At 46.1% G+C, this 16943-nt stretch overlaps 1 protein-coding gene across 3 annotated transcripts in view; it reads left to right on the forward strand.

Moving 5' to 3' along the window:
• ROR2 (receptor tyrosine kinase like orphan receptor 2) overlaps nt 1-16943 on the forward strand; it is a 221858-nt gene that overhangs the window by 167006 nt on the left and 37909 nt on the right. For all 3 annotated transcript variants that reach the window (XR_014294248.1, XM_082623414.1, XM_082623413.1), the window contains exon 2: nt 6289-6366. Coding sequence is in view for 2 of the 3 variants with exons in the window: in XM_082623414.1 (XP_082479540.1) it covers nt 6289-6366 (78 nt within the window). In the remaining variant the exon portion in view is untranslated. The remainder of the gene's footprint in view (nt 1-6288; nt 6367-16943) is intronic.

The following is a 16943-nucleotide window of genomic DNA, read 5'->3' on the forward strand; positions in this document are numbered from 1 at the left end:
TGCTCTTAATGAGAGAGCTGTATTTTAAGACCAGAGAAGGAGCCTGGAAATCAGAACAGACCGACTTGTACTTTGCAGATATAAATTTCTCTTACCTGATTGATGCCTTAAATCAAGATGTCACATTAGAGGCCTGTGTTGAGAGAAGGTCTGTAGGAGATCTTGTTTGGCTGAGGCACGGTTTCTAATTACTCAGAATTTACATCCATGTGGGCCGGCCGTGCATTTCCAGCTATTGCGGGCTTGTGGGAAACCCTGATTTCTTAACCAGCCCAGCGACATCAACAATGCATCCTTTCATCTGGTCTTTCTTCAGACACCCATTGGTTCAGCCCTGAATATACGGGACAGTGATAAGTGCTGCTAAGAATACATGCTAAGTATCAGGTTAGGAGCCGGTATCACCATGCCATGACAATGAACGTAAAATTTAGCTCAAAACCCGATATTCTCAAAAGTGATTTAATTGCTGAGCATTCACTGCTATGCTGTTGAATCTTTGAATAAACGGTATCAGATTCTGTGAATCTGTGTCGTATTCTGTTCACGCGGTTAGCGTTCATGTCTGGCTTGCACCATTAAGGCTGTTTGGAGATAGGATCTTTCCTACAGCTCTTCTTTACTTGTGAGCCTTGGTTAAGTGCTTGACCAGTGTGGAAGAATGTTAAATTGTGCTTCAATAAACTTTTTACTGTGTGAAGATAGGGCGGAGGGTTTGCATATTCCTCATATTCTGCTTCCTCTTAGTGTTAAATCTTAAATTAGTGTGGTACCTCTGTCACAGCGGATATGCCAAGATCAACACATTACTCTTTACTAAAATCCATACTATTCATCTTTCTTTGGACTTTTGGATATCTTTTTTTCTTCTAGGATCCCACTCTGGTTACCACATTGTAATTAGTTTTTTTGCTCTAGGTTTTAAAGTGTGATTTTGACATGGATGAAATTATACACTTAATGTATCATTGCACGGCAACCAGCCACACTTAAATTTTTCCATATTAAATGCTCTCCTTTCTTTTTTATAAATGATGGGTAATTTTTTTTTTGCAGTATGCGGGCCTCTCACTGTTGTGGCCTCTCCCGTAATGGAGCACAGGCTCCGGACGTGCAGGCTCAGCGGCCATGGCTCACGGGCCCAGCCGCTCCGCAGCATGTGGGATCTTCCCAGACCGGGGCACGAATACGTGTCCCCTGCATCGGCAGGCAGACTCTCAACCAGTGCGCCACCAGGGAAGCCCAACGCTCTCCTTTCTTTAAACATCAAAAAACTAATAAAGAGTTAATGATCACTACGTGATTGATGCTATCAAAGGTTTGAGTTTTCCAGTAGCTTTACATTGTTGCCCTGTGTGTTTTTTTACAGTGAAGATCACTCACATCCAATGGAAAATGTTAGAGCGTCATGAATTCACATTTTTTAAAATAAGTTTTTTTTAAAATTTATTTTTATTTTTGGCTGCGTTGGGTCTTTGTTGCTGCGCACGGGCTTTTCTCTAGTTGTGACGAGCGGGGGCTACTCTTCGTCGCAGCACGTGGGCTTCTCATTGCAGTGGCCTCTCCCGCCGCGGAGCACGGGCTCCAGGCGCGCAGGCCTCAGTAGTTGTGGCGCACGGGCTTAGTTGCTCCGTGGCATGTGGGATCTTCCCGGACCAGGGCTCGAACCCATGTCCCCCGCATTGGCAGGCGATTCTTAACAACTACACCACCAAGGAAGCCCCCATGAATTCACATTCTTCATGGACACGTGTGGTATTAGTACAACTTTTAGTATTTTACCAAAACGAAGGACATGTAGATTTGCTCCAAGTAATGGCCTGGTTTTCAGGAAACAATAATTAAGTTCTGAATTAAGTCCTGAAGAGTTAGGGAAGCCAGATCCTCCCCAGAACCTTTTCTCGCTTTAGGTCTTCCCCATCTCCAGTCAGCCAGCTGGGGTGACGGTACCCGCACCAGGTAAGCCCAAGGGGACCTTTGTGTAAAGAAGCACTCAGGACAGCCATGTGGGAGATCTGACTGGACTCACACCACCTTGGACCAATCGCTGATTGAACTGGGCTGGCAGTAATTGCCAAGGTGGGTTATGGGGTGAAGAAGGTGGATAGAGGTCATTCGTCCAGCCCTGGTGACCTGCAGAAGAACGTGCTAGTCAGGGAGAAAGCAGATGACACGAGTTCCCACTGCTGCATTCATCTTGGTGGCCCCTAAACTCGCAGTGATGAAATCCTTCCTTAGTTCTTCTTGTCACGAGCCATGTCTTATCTACAGCAGGAATGTGAACGTGTGCTGGTCTCTTCCGAGTGAGATTTTTGGCTCCTAAACCCTCATATCTTTGGATAAATAATCCTAGTTCTCTAGCTTTCCATAGTTCTCTGTCTTTCATCCTTTAGTCATCACTGTGTCTCCCATGCATCCTCCACATCCTGTCTACTTAGGCAGCCAAAACCTCCCCACAGGGTCTGGGCAGTGGACTGATGTGCTGATGTAGCATTTAATGGCCTTTGCTAATCACCTAGTACAGTGTGCTTCTCTCCAACCTTCTTCTTTTTTTTTTTTTTTTTCTCTTTTTGGGCATGAAATTTTTAAAAACCTAATAAAATTAATGTTTGTTCAAAAGCCCACATATTATATGATTCCATTTATATAAAATGGCCCAAACAGATAAATCCATAGAGACAAAAAGCAGGTTAGTGGTTACAGGGTCTGGGGGAGGTGGGATTCCAGGGGACTGCTAATGGGAACAAGGTTACTTTTGGAGGTGATAAAATATTGCAGAATTACATAGTGGGAGATGGTTGAACAAGCTGGTAAATATATTAAAAACCAATTGATTATAGACTTTAAAATGCGGACTTTTGTGGTATGTGAATTATGTCAGTTAAAAGCTTGATGCTTGTTCATTGTAAAGATGTTGAAAAATAAAAGAGGACATTTAAATTACCTATATAATTTCCTATAACTAATAGTGACACTTTGATGTGTGGGTGGCAGTTTTTGTTGTTTCTGTTTTATGTTTGTTTCATTTTTTTTTTCCTTTCGGTTGTTCTTGACCCTTTTAGGGTCAGGAGAAATCCTATTGGAATCTGCCGAGGCACTAGACCCTGGTCTCACTTGTCCCCATACCACAGGTTCACATTTGCTCCTGTTACAGTTTGCTTGTAAATTTTAGGAGGTGCAGCATCTTGAGTAAAGATGGCTGTTCTGCACTGTAGGAGAATGAAGACTGTTAACTTCAGAATGTAAATACTGCCCTTATTTCTCAGGAAGCAACAATAGGGCCTAGTTTTGCTGGAACTTAAGGTGTCAGTTCTAAGGACCGAGGTGATTGGATATCGTGAATTTATTCACACATTTGACTTGCAGAGGAAATGGGCAGGATCTTAGCCACTGTGTGCTTTCACATCTAAGTCCCAAAGCTTGGGGTCCCTGATATTAGCCTGGTGGGCTACTTGAAACTTACCTGTTTTTCCATATATGTAGATGATGCTCTCTTGCTCAAATGCCCAAACTAAATTTTACCTAGGGTAAAAAAATTAAGGCTGAGGAGAAACAAAAAATCAAATTCCAGCATATGTGCTGACCAGGGCAATATATTCAGGGAGAATCTCAGCATTTCTAATGTCGAGAACAACTTTGCATGTCTCCGTGGGGGTGACATCTGCTCATGAGTCAACAGAAGCATTTGGATCACCTCTGGCTCTTCTCCCATGAAGAGTGTGCATGTCCACACCCCGGCTTGGATGCTCATGAAAATACTTACGCTTCCAAACTAAAAGCTTCCTTGGAAGAGCCGGGAACCTTGTGCCCAGTGGAATTGGGCTAATGGCGCTTATTTTTCTTCAGAGTGTATATTTATTTGACTGTTTCACACCATTTGTCAATTTCTAAGCAGTTAATAATTTTTATGCCTCTTTCAGATATGTGTATATAGTACAAGTGTGTTTGATTTCCTGTGGCCTCTCTACATTTAAACAGTGCTGAGTGATGGTATGTGTAACATGCCAATTTAAAATTTCAAACCTCAACTGAACCGTGTTGATTGGCTTACATAGCTTATGCTTGTCCCTGTCCTGTAGCAGCCCCAGATTCTGTCTAGGTTTTAGTGCTAGGACCATTAGCCCTCAATAGAGACGCAGCATCTGATGTCCTCCAGCTGTTTACAATCCATTGAGGAAAATTAAAATATATGCAACTGTTAATTCAGAGAATGATGTGATTGCCATAGGAGAGGTGTACAGTTTGTTTTGGTTTGTTTTGTTTTTAATATTTATTAATTTATTTGGCTGCGTCGGGTCTTAGTTGAGGCATGCGGGATCCTCCACTGTGGCGCGCGGGCTCTTTGTTGCAGTGCTCAGGCTTCTCTCTAGTTGTGGCATGCGGGCTCTAGAGCCCACGGGCTTAGTTACCCCGGGCATGTGGGATCTTAGTTCCCTGACCAGGGATCGAACCCGAGTACCATGCACTGGAAGGTGGATTCTTAACCACTGTACCACCAGGGAAGTCTCTTGGGGCATAGTTTTAAAAGATGTTACTTCTGAATGGTTGATCAAGGACATTTATGAAAGATGGTGCGGGTGCATGGCTTCTGACGGGTGGGTAAGTTTGGACAGGGAGTGATAGAAAGAAGGACTCTACCATAATTGAATGTGAAAAGCCATGGGCCCATTCAGAAATAATGTCTCCTTTGGTTGCTTGGGAACTGGGCCTGAATTCTAAGGGCATTGCAAGCTGATGCATCGCCTCGAGTGTCCTGTGACTTAGGAACAAGTGGGTAGAGAGGATCAGCTTAGACACACGGGTACCCTTAAGTGTAAACCGGCCAGTGTTGTTTAGCTAAATAATTTGAAGAATCTTGCGTACCTGGTTCTGCCTGAAAATCACTTGTACTTCATTTTTAGACACCAGTTTTTTTGAGCAAGTCCTTATCTTAAGCGGGATCTGAAGTGTCCGGGGGCTTTGTTAATTCTCGTCTCTCATTTGAGAGACAAGTGGGGTGACCCAATATTGAATTATAAACCGCCTTTAATAAATTTTTTAAAATGTGGTAAATACATATAACATAAAATTTACCATCTTAACCATTTTAAATGCACAATTCAGTGGCATCAAGTACATTCACATTGTTGTAAAACCATCACCATTATCCAGCTTCAGAACTTTCTCATCTTCCCAAAATGGAACTCTGTCCCTATTAAACAAACACTAACTGCCCATTCTACCTCCCCACAATCCCTGTTACCCACTATTCTACTTTCTTTGAATTTGACTACTCTAGGTATCTCATTAATCATATAGTATTTGTTTTTCTGTGTCCGGCTATTTCACTAGGCATAATGTCTTCAGGTTTCATCCATGTTGTAACATGTGTCAGGATTTCCTTCTTTCTAAGCTGCATCATTGTCCATTGTATGTGTGTCCCACTCTTTGATAGGCTTTGATGCTATAAACCCAGATTCATCCAGATGTGTTGTCAGAGTCACCCTTGACTTCGCCATTTCTACCCCCACCTCCAACCAGTGCGACCCAGTCAAGGCCAAGGTATGGGGTGAAAGTCTTGAAAGTAAACTGCGTTGGGATATTGAGAAGGGTCTCTATGAGGCCCCAAACGGTTTCTAGGTCATCAGTCACACCTGCCTGCCCTTCCCCGGCATTCCAGGACGGGGGACCCATGACTCTGTGTTGTATTCCCACTTGAACAGACCAGATCTGTTCTTGCTATTGGTGTTTATGATTTGGGGGTGGCTGCTCCCTCTGACACAGCCTCTGAGCTGTGGGGTTGCGATTGTCATAAGGATCAGAAGCTTCTGTCCTTACAGTTATGGGTAGATCAGTTCTTGGCTGCTGGCTGCCGGTGGGTCTGGAGGCCGGGAGGGGAATGAGCTGCTGAAGAAACCCTCCAAGTCTGAATTTATTCAGAATTACCAGGGGCCTCTATTTGGAGGGCCACCTGCTGACTCTGGCTCCAAAGTGTTTAATTTTGCCAGCCTGTGTTTTAATCTCTCTCTCTTTCCCTTAATGAAACTTCAGCCACATGTTTGCTTCCTCCATATGGGCCGCAAAGCATTTGCACTTTGCTGTTCTTGGGATAAAGCAAGAATCACTTTTGCTGTTGTATCAAATCTGATGCTAGAAAAGCCCTCTGGAAGTTACTATAACACCTTATCCCTCTAGGTTTTCTATACAGTGGAGAGTTTTGCTAAAACTTTATTGTCTCTGCATGAGAAGCAGAGTAAAGGTCCTGAAGGGAAATCTCAGTAATGTGTGTGCTGTACTCTTTTTGCACAGGGCAAGCAGAGGTTCCCGACCCGAATGACCCTTTGGGACAGCTGGATGGACATGACACCCCTATTCCAACTCTAAAAGGTAAATTGTGAAGTGCTCTTTGAATGTAAGTGTTCGAAAGTGTTTTCCTAGTACCAGGTAGAGGGGCTCACAGTGCCATTCTACTCAAGGCTTGGCCTGATGAAATGGATGGTCAGGGTCCCCTGTGGCCCAGTGCTGCCCCATGGGTGGGTGTGAAGTCGAATCCAGCCTCTGTATCCCAACACTGAATCAAATCTCGGAGACACCCTCCCTATCCCACCCCTCTAGGTGGTCACAAAGGGTGGGAGAGAGGGAGACTCAAGAGGGAAGAGATATGGGAACATATGTATATGTATAACTGATTCACTTTGTTATAAAGCAGAAATTAACCCACCAATGTAAAGCAATTATACTTCAATAAAAAAAAAAAATCTCGGAGACAGAGATTTGGGTGAAGTAGAAAAGAATAGATTTATTGCTTTGCCAGGCAAAGGGGGCCACAGCAGGCTAATGCCCTCAAAACTGTGTGTCCCAACCTGGAGGGGGTAGTGAGGAGTTTTATATAATGGTTCAAAGAGGAGGGTGTGATCAGCTCCTGGACATTCTTCTGATTGGTTGGTGGTGAGGTAAGTGGGAGTCAGCATCATCAACCTTCTGGTTCCAACTGGTCTGGGGTCTTCATGCTTGAGAGCAGCATGCCTTTCACTTCTCCCACCAGGTGGGGGTTTCCGTTTCTGCAAAACAGCCCAAAGATATTGTTATGTGTATCCCTTGAGGGGGAACCAGGACCCTGCCCCAAGGCTGCACTATTGTTTCTTGACTGTTCCTCCCTTGTCTCCACATCCTCTCCCTTCCCTGATTAACAACTGTTGGAACTGCCCATTGGAACTCAGGGGAGGTCATGGAGGCTGGATGAAGCTTATTTCCTGTAATCAAGAAATGGGGGGCACAGGCGTTTGTCCCCAGGAACCCCACAGGGTCCTGCTTAGTATCCGTGCAGTGGCCTGCCTCCCTCCACATCTGTGTCTCTTGACGCAGTTGTGAGGGCGCTGAGGGCTGGTTGGAGCTAGTCAGAAGCCTGTGGGTGGGTGGGAGACAGATGGCCACTGGAGGGAGGAAGGGGCTTTGGGGATGTTTCGTGGGCCTGAGTGGAGCCTTAAGAGCTGGACTCCTGGCTTGGCCACGAAGTCTCCTGAGGACAAGTGGCAATCTTCTGGGCTTATTGTTGAGGTTTAATTGTCCAGACTAGGGGGCATCTCAGGCGGGCAGGTGGCCCTCCTCCAAAGGATCACCAAAGACCATGTTCTTTGTCTCGTTGCTCCGGGCTTTCCCAGAGGTCACTGTAAGGGTTACTGTTCACTTGGCACTCTTTGTTGGCGTCTTAGATTTGTAGAGTCGGTAGACCCCATTTCCTGTGATGCAGCCCAGTCACTTGAGGGAGTGACAATTTTCCTGCTTCATCCACTGTCACCATATTGCCTTAGATTATTGCCTCAGTCAGCTTGAGTTGCTGCAACAAACCACCACAGACTGGATGGCTTAATCAACACATATTTATTCCTCACAGTCCCAGAGGCTGGAAGTCCGAGATCAAGATGTCGGCATGGCCAGGTCCTAGTGAGGGCACTCTTCCTGGTTTGTAGGCAGTGCAATCTTGCTGTGTCCTCACAGGGAGAGAGATCGGGCTCTGGTTTCTTCCTGTCTTATGAAGTTTCGGATCCCTTCCTGGGGGCCCCACCCTCATGACCTCATTTAACCCTAATTACTTCCCAATGGCCTCTCCTTCAAATACTGTCACACATATGGGGTTAGGGCTTCAACATGTGAATCTGGACGGACACAGTTCAGTGTATAACAATTAACGATTAAAACAACCACTTCATTTCTGTTTAATTTCTTTTTTAAAGCATTATTCAGAACCCAGAAATCCATATTAGTTTCTCAGCCCCTTGCACATTGAGGGTCCCTGTGTCCCCTCAGGAATGTGTTCACCTCCACGTGTCCAAGGCCAGGTCTCCTGGGGATTGAGCAGCAATGACCCAAGTCCACCAGTCTCAGCCGAGTTGACTAGATGTCTCTCTGTGTCCTGAAAGGGCCTCTTGGGGTCACACAGGGAGCTGCTCCCTTCTGGCCTCAGAACAGTCGTTTAAATCAACAGAAATAGAGTCACAGATGTAGAAAACAAATTTATGGTTACAAGGGGGGAAAGGGGGTGGGAGGGATAAACAAGGAGATTGAGATTGACATATACACACTACTATATATAAAATAGGTAACTAATAAGGACCCATTTTATAGCACAGGGAACTCTACTCAATACTCTGTAATGCCCTACATGGGAATAGAATCTAAAAATGAGTGGATATATGTATATGTATAACTGACTTACTTTGCTGTACACCTGAACTAACACAACACTTAAATCAACTATACTCCAATTAAAAAAAAAAAAAAAAGAGTGCGTGGATCTACATGTTGTTGGTAGTGCCTGGTGTCTGGAGGCTCCTTGACAAGGATTTTCCTCTTTAGTATGTTATGCAGTAAATACACAAGTTAGTTTCCTCAGTCGACCGCAGTCCTACTTTGGTCACTGTGACCTTGCTTGTTAGGGGAGAGCCTCTACTGGGACAGGGATGCGTTCCCCAGGCAGACAAGACCTGGTCTCTGGAAGCTTGTGTACAATGCTGGGCCTCAGGAGAGGTTTCTCAGGAAGAAAGATACTTTTTGATGGTTAGATTCTGAAATCACTTCTCACAAGTGTGACTGAGCCCGAAGTCGAGACAGCCCACACAGATTTCCTGACTGCTCCGTACCAGGCACTGTGTGAGGCTGGGCACACACTGGTGATCAAAACAGGTGTGTCTCTGCCTCTCAGAGTTTACTGGACTGGGGAATTGGCATCGTAAGGGAAAACTGTTAAGTTATAAAACTAGGTGTTGTGACGAGTAGTCTGAAGGAAGAAATGAGGGCGTGGTGAACTGGAAGGAAAGGAAAGCGTGTCTTGGTTTAAGGAAAGGATGTCGTGCTGAGGTCTGAAGAGCTGACATTCGCTAAAAGGAGGTGGGGGGAGGGTGTGTCTGGGCCCAAGGCAGAAGCCTGTGAAAAGACCCTGAGGCCAAGAGGACTCGGTGTCCTGGGGCAGCTGGGAGAAGGTGGGGGCTTATGGGCTGGGGGAGCTGAGGTTGGAGAGGTTTTTGGGTCCAGTACCATGGCCATCGGCCACGTGTGGGTCTTTAAATTTAAGTCAATTAAAATTAAATATAATTGACTCCAGTTCCTTGGTCTTACTAGCTATATTTCAAGCGCTCAGGGGCCACCTGTAGCTAGAAGCCACCATGATATGGGCAGTACAGATCTAGAGCATTCCATTATCAAAGAAAGTTCTGTTGGGCAGCCCTAGGAGAGCGTGCACAGCTGTTAAGATGGCAGGAGAAAGCTCTGTTTCATCGTAAGAGACACCCTTCATTCTGGAAAGCCTGGGACGTGGTGTAACCTGATTGACTCTCTGTGAAGATCTCCCTGGCAGCTCTGGAGGATGATGGAGGGGAAGTGGAGGGGAATTAGGAGGGAGGTGTGGCTGGGTAAATAGGTGGACGAGCCACAGTAACAGCCTAAAATCCAACCTGCAGTCATTCCGTGGACGCTAATATTCCCTTGGGAAAAGGTGCTCTGGGGTTGTGTTTAGATGTGCAGACCTCTCCCTCCAGGCAGAGTGGGGCCTCCTTGTGGGCATGGGCTGGGGTGTGCAGGGGCCGGGAGGGAGTGCTGCACTGGCTACCGCTGTTCTTCAAGCCGAGTGTTCACAGCTGCCCTAAAGGAGGCAGAAGCAGCCACTGGAGTCTTGGTCCACTTGGTTGGAAGATGCATTTGCTAGTCGAGGTGCTGAAATGACCATGGGCTGAACGGTCCTAGAAACTTTATTGCCAGCTAGCCATAAGCTCCAAACATCAAAATCAGTCAGCTTCAGTGGCTTGGGTGGGATTCCTTGACCTCCTTTTTGGTATTCGAGCAACTTCTCAAGCCTAGAACAGGATGCTTTCTAATGTCCTCTGCTTAGTTGGGATTGGATTGCCTCTTGATTTTGTTAACCTACTTGTGATTGTGTTACAACTGTGTGCACATCAGTGTGTGTGCAGGGCTGAGGGGAGTTTCAGTTAGAGTTTGGAAGCTTCTCCAGGGCACAGAAATACCAATTGCAGAAGTTAACTTGTCAAGTGGGTGTGCGTGTGTGTACACATGTCTGTGAGCATGTGTGCACGCTTGTAAAAAGGCAGTAAAAAAGGATGCAGAAGACCACAGCAAGCTGGGCCCCTTTTCTGTGGTGGCAGCACTGGATAGTGAAGCATGGTGAGTGCAGCGGTCCGTGCTTGGCTTGGCCAGAAGACAGGCCTGGATTGGGTGGCGCTCCACCATCCTGTTGGGGTCTGGGCACTGCTCTCAGCCACATCTCACCCCCAGCCACTGGAGGGATGGAAGGGCTTAGTTGTATAGCTCTCACCCAAAAAGCAGTGGCTGGCTGCGGAGGCCATTTGTCATTATCACAGTTATGATTTTCAGTGTGTCCATCAGTTTCTAGGCATCGAGACCACAGCAGCCCCTCAAGGACAGGAGCCTGGTGAATGGCCCCCCAGGGAGACCCAGGGGCCCCAGTTATTCCCTTGCAACCCAATTCTCTAGTCCTGTCATGCGATTTTACTTCCTTATGGGTTATGGCTCTTGCACAAATGAGGACTCAGTCCACTCTTCCTTTCTGATCCCCCGACCTCCTTCTCGCACCCTCAGTGACGGAAGGAACTGGCCTGGCAATGCCAAACTTATTATTCCACGCATTTTTTTTGTTTAAAGAGCTTCAGGGAGCGTTACTACTTGGCCCCATTTGGCTTAAATCATATATAAAAAATAATAATAGCCGAATGGACTGTATGAGCTATTTCTTTAACCCAGTTACCATTTATGACGCCCACGCATCTGTAAAATTGCAGGCAGGTGGAAACGGCCAGCGGGCCAGTCTGTCACCAAGCAAAACAGGATCTGATAATTAGTTACAAGCGTAGAAAGCATTTGAGTTCAAGTGCACTGGGCCAAGATTGAGCACTTAACATATAATTGGTGGTTGGTATTCAGAGGGAGAGAGATCCCAGAGTCTAGAAGGAAAAAAGGAATACAAAAGACACTGTGATTTACAGCTGAAACGTTGGCCTGAAATTTCTCTATTCCAAAGTACTGTCACTGTTAGGACTGAAGGCTTATGACTCTGGTTATAGTGATATTTAACAGAAGTTTTATATTCTTTGCTATATTAGACACACTATTTATTATTATTATACTTACAAGAGTGTGCCTTTGGCCTAGAAACCATTTGCTCTTTTGTTCCAAGGCTGTCTTTTAAATGCATATGTAACGCATCTCCGGTTTTGTAAAATCAGTACTTTGGAATGTGTGTGGGAAGTGGATCATTTCTGAGAGCCCGGACGGGTGGTACTCATCTTGTTCATCCTGCAGCCTCCAAAAATAGACTCGCTTGCTTGTGTCTCCTGTCTTAGGAGGAGGGCTGCTCATCATCCCCACTGAAACCAGAAGGGGATTTCCTGACTCTCCGCACTTGAGGGTGTGTTGCAATCAGAGGTGATCCGAAGGGCATTCTAAATCACAGGGCCGGAGTCGATGCCTTACTCACCAGGCTGCCCACTGCTATTTGTGACACGCTGTGCTGCAGCGCTGAACTAAAATTTCCTGGGACAGAGAAAAAAAAAGCCATCAACAGAGTCCACCATGTTGGCGTGACGACGATGCCTGATGTCTGTGTACTGGGTGCCTGGTTCCCGATTCACATAGGACGCAAGGATTGATTAGCATATATGTTGGGTGCATTTCTGTTTTATTCTGGAACTCTTGGTGTGTGTGTGAATGTGTGTGTGATTGTTTCCTGCAGTTTACTAGAGAGTGAGGGTCTCCAGGGCTGACGGGGTAAACTTGAAAACAGCACCCTGTTTGCAGACACAGTTTGTGTTAAGTCTGTGGCTGGAAACTGGGCACCTCGCCTCTGGGTGTCCCCTGGCTGGTCATGGAAACCTGGGGCTCCCCCAGACAGTGAGCGGAGGGCCTATTCCTCTGGACAGATGTAACATGGGTTCCCAGGCTCTGATCCCTGGCCACTCTCGAGGTGAAGGCTGCTCGTTGAGCTCCCCTGATCCTCCTGTGAATTTGTAGAGCCCATTGGGCTGCCCAGGATCTGGACAAACTCAGCCGTGTTGGGAGAAAGCCTCAACCTACAGATGAGAGATTTCGAAATGTACACAGTCATGTTGTCCAGGGTGGGTTGGGTGGCACGGGAGCTCGTACATGTGCACGGGAGCCCACTCTGGGGAGGGCGGGGACGCAGCCTGCTTCCAGGAGCATGAGGCCAGTCTCTGCCTCCAAGCCTTCCTCTCTGCTTCTCCTTCTCATGTCCCCCACTCACTCTCCCAGGGTAGCTGCTGGAGACCTGCACTTCAGCTGGGATGTAGTCACGGCAGCTGGTGGCCATTGTCTGGCTGGACCATCCATTGTTGTCCCTATTGAAGGTGACAGAGAGGCAGTCATTCTTCTTCAGCCCACTGAGTTTGAGCACCAAACTGCAGGGGGCTTGTTCATGTGTGCTTGTCTAACGTCTGTCCCAGGTGTGTGCGTCTGTGTGTGTGTGTGTGTTTTTTTCTCTCCCTATGACCCACCCCTGAAATGCACCAACTCCTATGTACTCCCAGCCACCTGGTTTTTGTGTGTGCTTCTCTCTCTCTGAGCCTGCCCGTGCCTGCATCTGGTTTGCTGGGTCTGGGTCTGTCTTCCTATGCCTGAACCCTCCAAGTGTGTGTGTGTGCGAATGTATCCGTGTCCCTGTCCCTTTGAAAGGATGTGGGTGTCACCCTGTTTGTCAAATGATCCCCTTCCTTCTCCCTCTCTTCTGCTTTTCTTCCTCAATCCCTCGAGCCCCCTGCAGTATTTTCCAAGGGCTGTCATAACAAAGTACCACAAACTAGGTTCCTTAAACAACAGAAATTTATTCTCACAGTTGTGAAGGCCAGAAGTCCAAAATGAAGGTGTTGGCAGGGTTAGTGCTTTCTGGAGGCTCTGAGGGAGAAACCGTCCATGTCTCTGAGCTTCTGGCATTGCCGGCAGTCCGTGCAGTTCCTGGGTTTGGGGCCGCATTACTCCAATCTCTGCCTCTGTTTTCACGTGATCTTCTCTGTGTCTGTATCCAAATGTCCCTCTTTAAAGGACACCAGCCTTTGGATTAGGGCCCACCCATATGTCCTCATCTCAATTTGGTTACATCTGCAATGACTGAATTGCCAGGTAAGGTCACATTCACAGGTTCTAGCACCTCTATCTCATTGGGGGACACAGTTCAACCCACAGCACCCTGTTCTCCGCCAAACACTGTTACTTAACTTTTCTCCATCTCTCAGGTCCTTTAATTTCATTTCCCCCGTTTTTCTCTGATTTCCATCCTTTCTAGTCTCACACCCTCCTCTGACCCTGTTGCTCCCCATGGTAAGCTCCCCTCCTCCAACTATTTCTGCTGCTGGTTCTGTGCAGAGCGCTAGACAGCTCAGCGGGAAGGTCTGAGCCCCTGCCAGTGCCCCCGCCACTGCCCCCGACGGATTTATTGGCCTGTAAATACTTCCTTCTGGGAAGAGCAGCTTTTTCCTCTGTGCCGGCTCTCAGGGTCCCCTCCTCACCTGCCCTTCTAGGCAGGTTGTTTTATTTCCCACCAATCAAAGACCTGTGACCTCATGACCCTAGTACACATGGCTTTCCTTATCTCCTCCCAGGCTAGTCAGTGTGATCTGGTAAACAAGCAGATCCTCAAACACCTTAGTCATCTGACCAAGTTGGTGAATATGTGGATGGTCAGTTGGGGTAAAAAAAAAAATCGTTAATCATTGACCTGACTGTGAGGTCAGGAGTGGTGTCCACTGGAAAAAGGTTCTCTGTTACCTCTGCCTTTAGTATGTTTTCATGCTTGGACTAAGCTCCACTGTGTAGAGTTTAGGGGCAAGCAGAGAGCTGGCCTGGGCATCAGGGAGATGGAATGCATTAGCATCAGTTGTTAAAGTGATCCTGCTGTGAGGAAGGGGAAACCCTCCTGGATAATCAAAAGGGAAAACTTCTGTTCTCCTGTCTTAACGCTGTGGCAGGCTGACCGGATCCAAGGTAGTAGAATTTGCGGTCGCCCATGCCTAGCTCCTGCTGGCCTGTTCAGTTGAGTCTGGAGAGGTTTGGGGCAACTCTTAAGGAAGGCTTTGTGAGCTAGAGGAGAACTTAGCAATGGCCAGTACAAATGCCATATTTCACACGGAAAGGAAATGGAGCTGAGAGGTGAAAAACTGGCTGGTAATTAAACACCAAGGGAAAAAGCTATATTGTGCTTAGTCTTCAGAGAATTTTCTTTCTACTTTCATTTCGGCCTCCAGCGAATGAATGATGGTTGTAATGGTGGACCAAACTCACTTGGCCTCCCTCGGATTTAAATTACATACAAGCGCTCAATAAAATATTCGTAAAAGATGTAAATGCTTAGATGAACTTGCAAGAGAGATGGAGAAATGCCCAGGAGCCAGGAATAGGAAGGAAACAGAATTGTGATAGCCCTGGACTGCCAAGGCAGGAACCACCCAGGTGGTTCCACTATGTTTACAGCCATGGAGAACGGCCCAGTTTTCCTGGGAAAAAGTTTAACTGAGACAAAGAGTTGTATTCTGCAGGTGTTGTGCAGTTATGACATGAGCTTTCCAATGGTGAGCTCTTCAGCGGTGTCACCTTGTGGCCATCGGGCAGATGTGGATGCATCCATGGGCTCCAGAGTAGAACGAGCACCAATAAGATGAGGATACTTTGGCAAAAGATGGTGCAGGCAAAGGGTAGCTACAGACACATCAATCTTCAGTGTTTTGACGCTGGAATAGCTTACACTAGAGAGGATACCCAGAAGTAGAAAATCCTGATTTTGGGATTACATGAAATAACTAAACATGCTAAAGTTACTGATTTCACTGGAATTGGATGTATTACATTTCCTTCAATCAGGAGAAATAAGGGGTTGAGAAAAAAATCAAGTTTGGCTTTAGAAAAATGAAGGAATTTACATTTTTTATGCCTTAACATAAGGCCTATGAAATATCACCCCTGCTATAGAAACTATTCTGCTTGGCTTAGTTACATCAGAAGACTTGGGTTTCAATATCATGCCAGAAGGCAACCCATGAGGCAGAGATCAGAGATGTTGTAGATAAGGCCCCGTGGCTAAGTCCTAGGAGACCTAAGGAAACAGGGGGCAATTTTCATTCATTAGCCCAGGAGGGTGAGAAGAGAGCTTGCCTGAAGCCTGGTTCGAGGTGGGAAACACAGAAGGCTTTCCCATGAGAAATCAGACTTGGACCCACACCTCAGGAAACCAAATTTACATTACCAGAATGTTGTGGGGGAATCCTGAGCCCAAGAATCAACATGAACATTTGACACTGCCTGTTGCAGGAACCCAGTCCTAAAGGGATTCCCACAGAAGAACCAGCCCTGCAGTGAAAAATTACAAAGTACACTCAGAGAGGCCCAGGATGAGTGATGAGCTATAAACAATAAAGCCAGAAGTATTAAAGATAAAGGAAGAAAAAGCAGTGGTGGGTTTGAAAAGGAACCAAAGAGACCTTCTAGAAATGAAAAATGTAGTAGACGAAATGAGAAAACTTGATGGACAGTAGATTGTGCTTAGCTAAAGATTATAAAAGGACAGGAAATGTAAAAGTAGGTGAATAGTTTGGAGGAATCACATAAAGAAATTCAGCATATATCAAGAAGGAGATTTCAAAGGAGTCATAAAGGGGAAGGGAGAAACAATATTTCGTGAGATACTGGTAGAGAATTTTACAGAATTGATGGAAGGCATGATGTTGGAAATGAGGCGGAGGCCCTCTGAGGCTAAAATAAAACTAAATTCACAGCTCGTGATACTTCGGAATGACAAAGACAAGGGGAAATATGAAAAGTAGCCGAAGAGGGGAAAGATCAGATTACCCACAAAAGAACAGCAGAACTTGTAACAAAACCACAAAAGACAGAGGACAGTACTGTAATTGTCAGTCTAGAATTCTGTACCCAGCTAAGCTATTATTCAAGTGTGAAAGTAAGAGGTATTTTCGACCAAGAGTAGGAGTGTTTACAACCTCAGTCCTTTACCCAAAGAGCGGATGAGAATCAGGAAGAGCTCAGTTGAACCAGGAGGAAGGAGTGAGATGCAGGCAGACTTGGCAAGGAAAGAACTTGGTAACCAGGTTGGCAACTCTAAAGAAGTTCTGTTAGTAAAAATCATCAGTAATAATGACCCCTGGGGATGTACAAATGGAGTATAACTAAACCCTGGGAAGCCATGACTCAAAGCTCTGGTGGCTGGGGGGTGATTGCAGCTCACAGCATTTCAAGGTGCTTGTATTTGGTTGTATTTGGGAGACTTTGTCAAATTAGGTATGCCTATAAAAAGTAGTAAAGCTAGCCACTTGAGCCCAACTTTCAAACAAGAAATGGGAGAATAAAGAAAAAAAAGTGAGTAGAAAATAGGAAGAGAGAATTAAGAAGCAAAATTAACACTTTAAAAATAAACCCAT

The sequence above is a fragment of the Mesoplodon mirus genome (genome assembly GCF_964341445.2).
Source record: "Mesoplodon mirus genome assembly, chromosome: 1".
In the NCBI taxonomy this organism is placed as follows: domain Eukaryota; kingdom Metazoa; phylum Chordata; class Mammalia; order Artiodactyla; family Ziphiidae; genus Mesoplodon; species Mesoplodon mirus.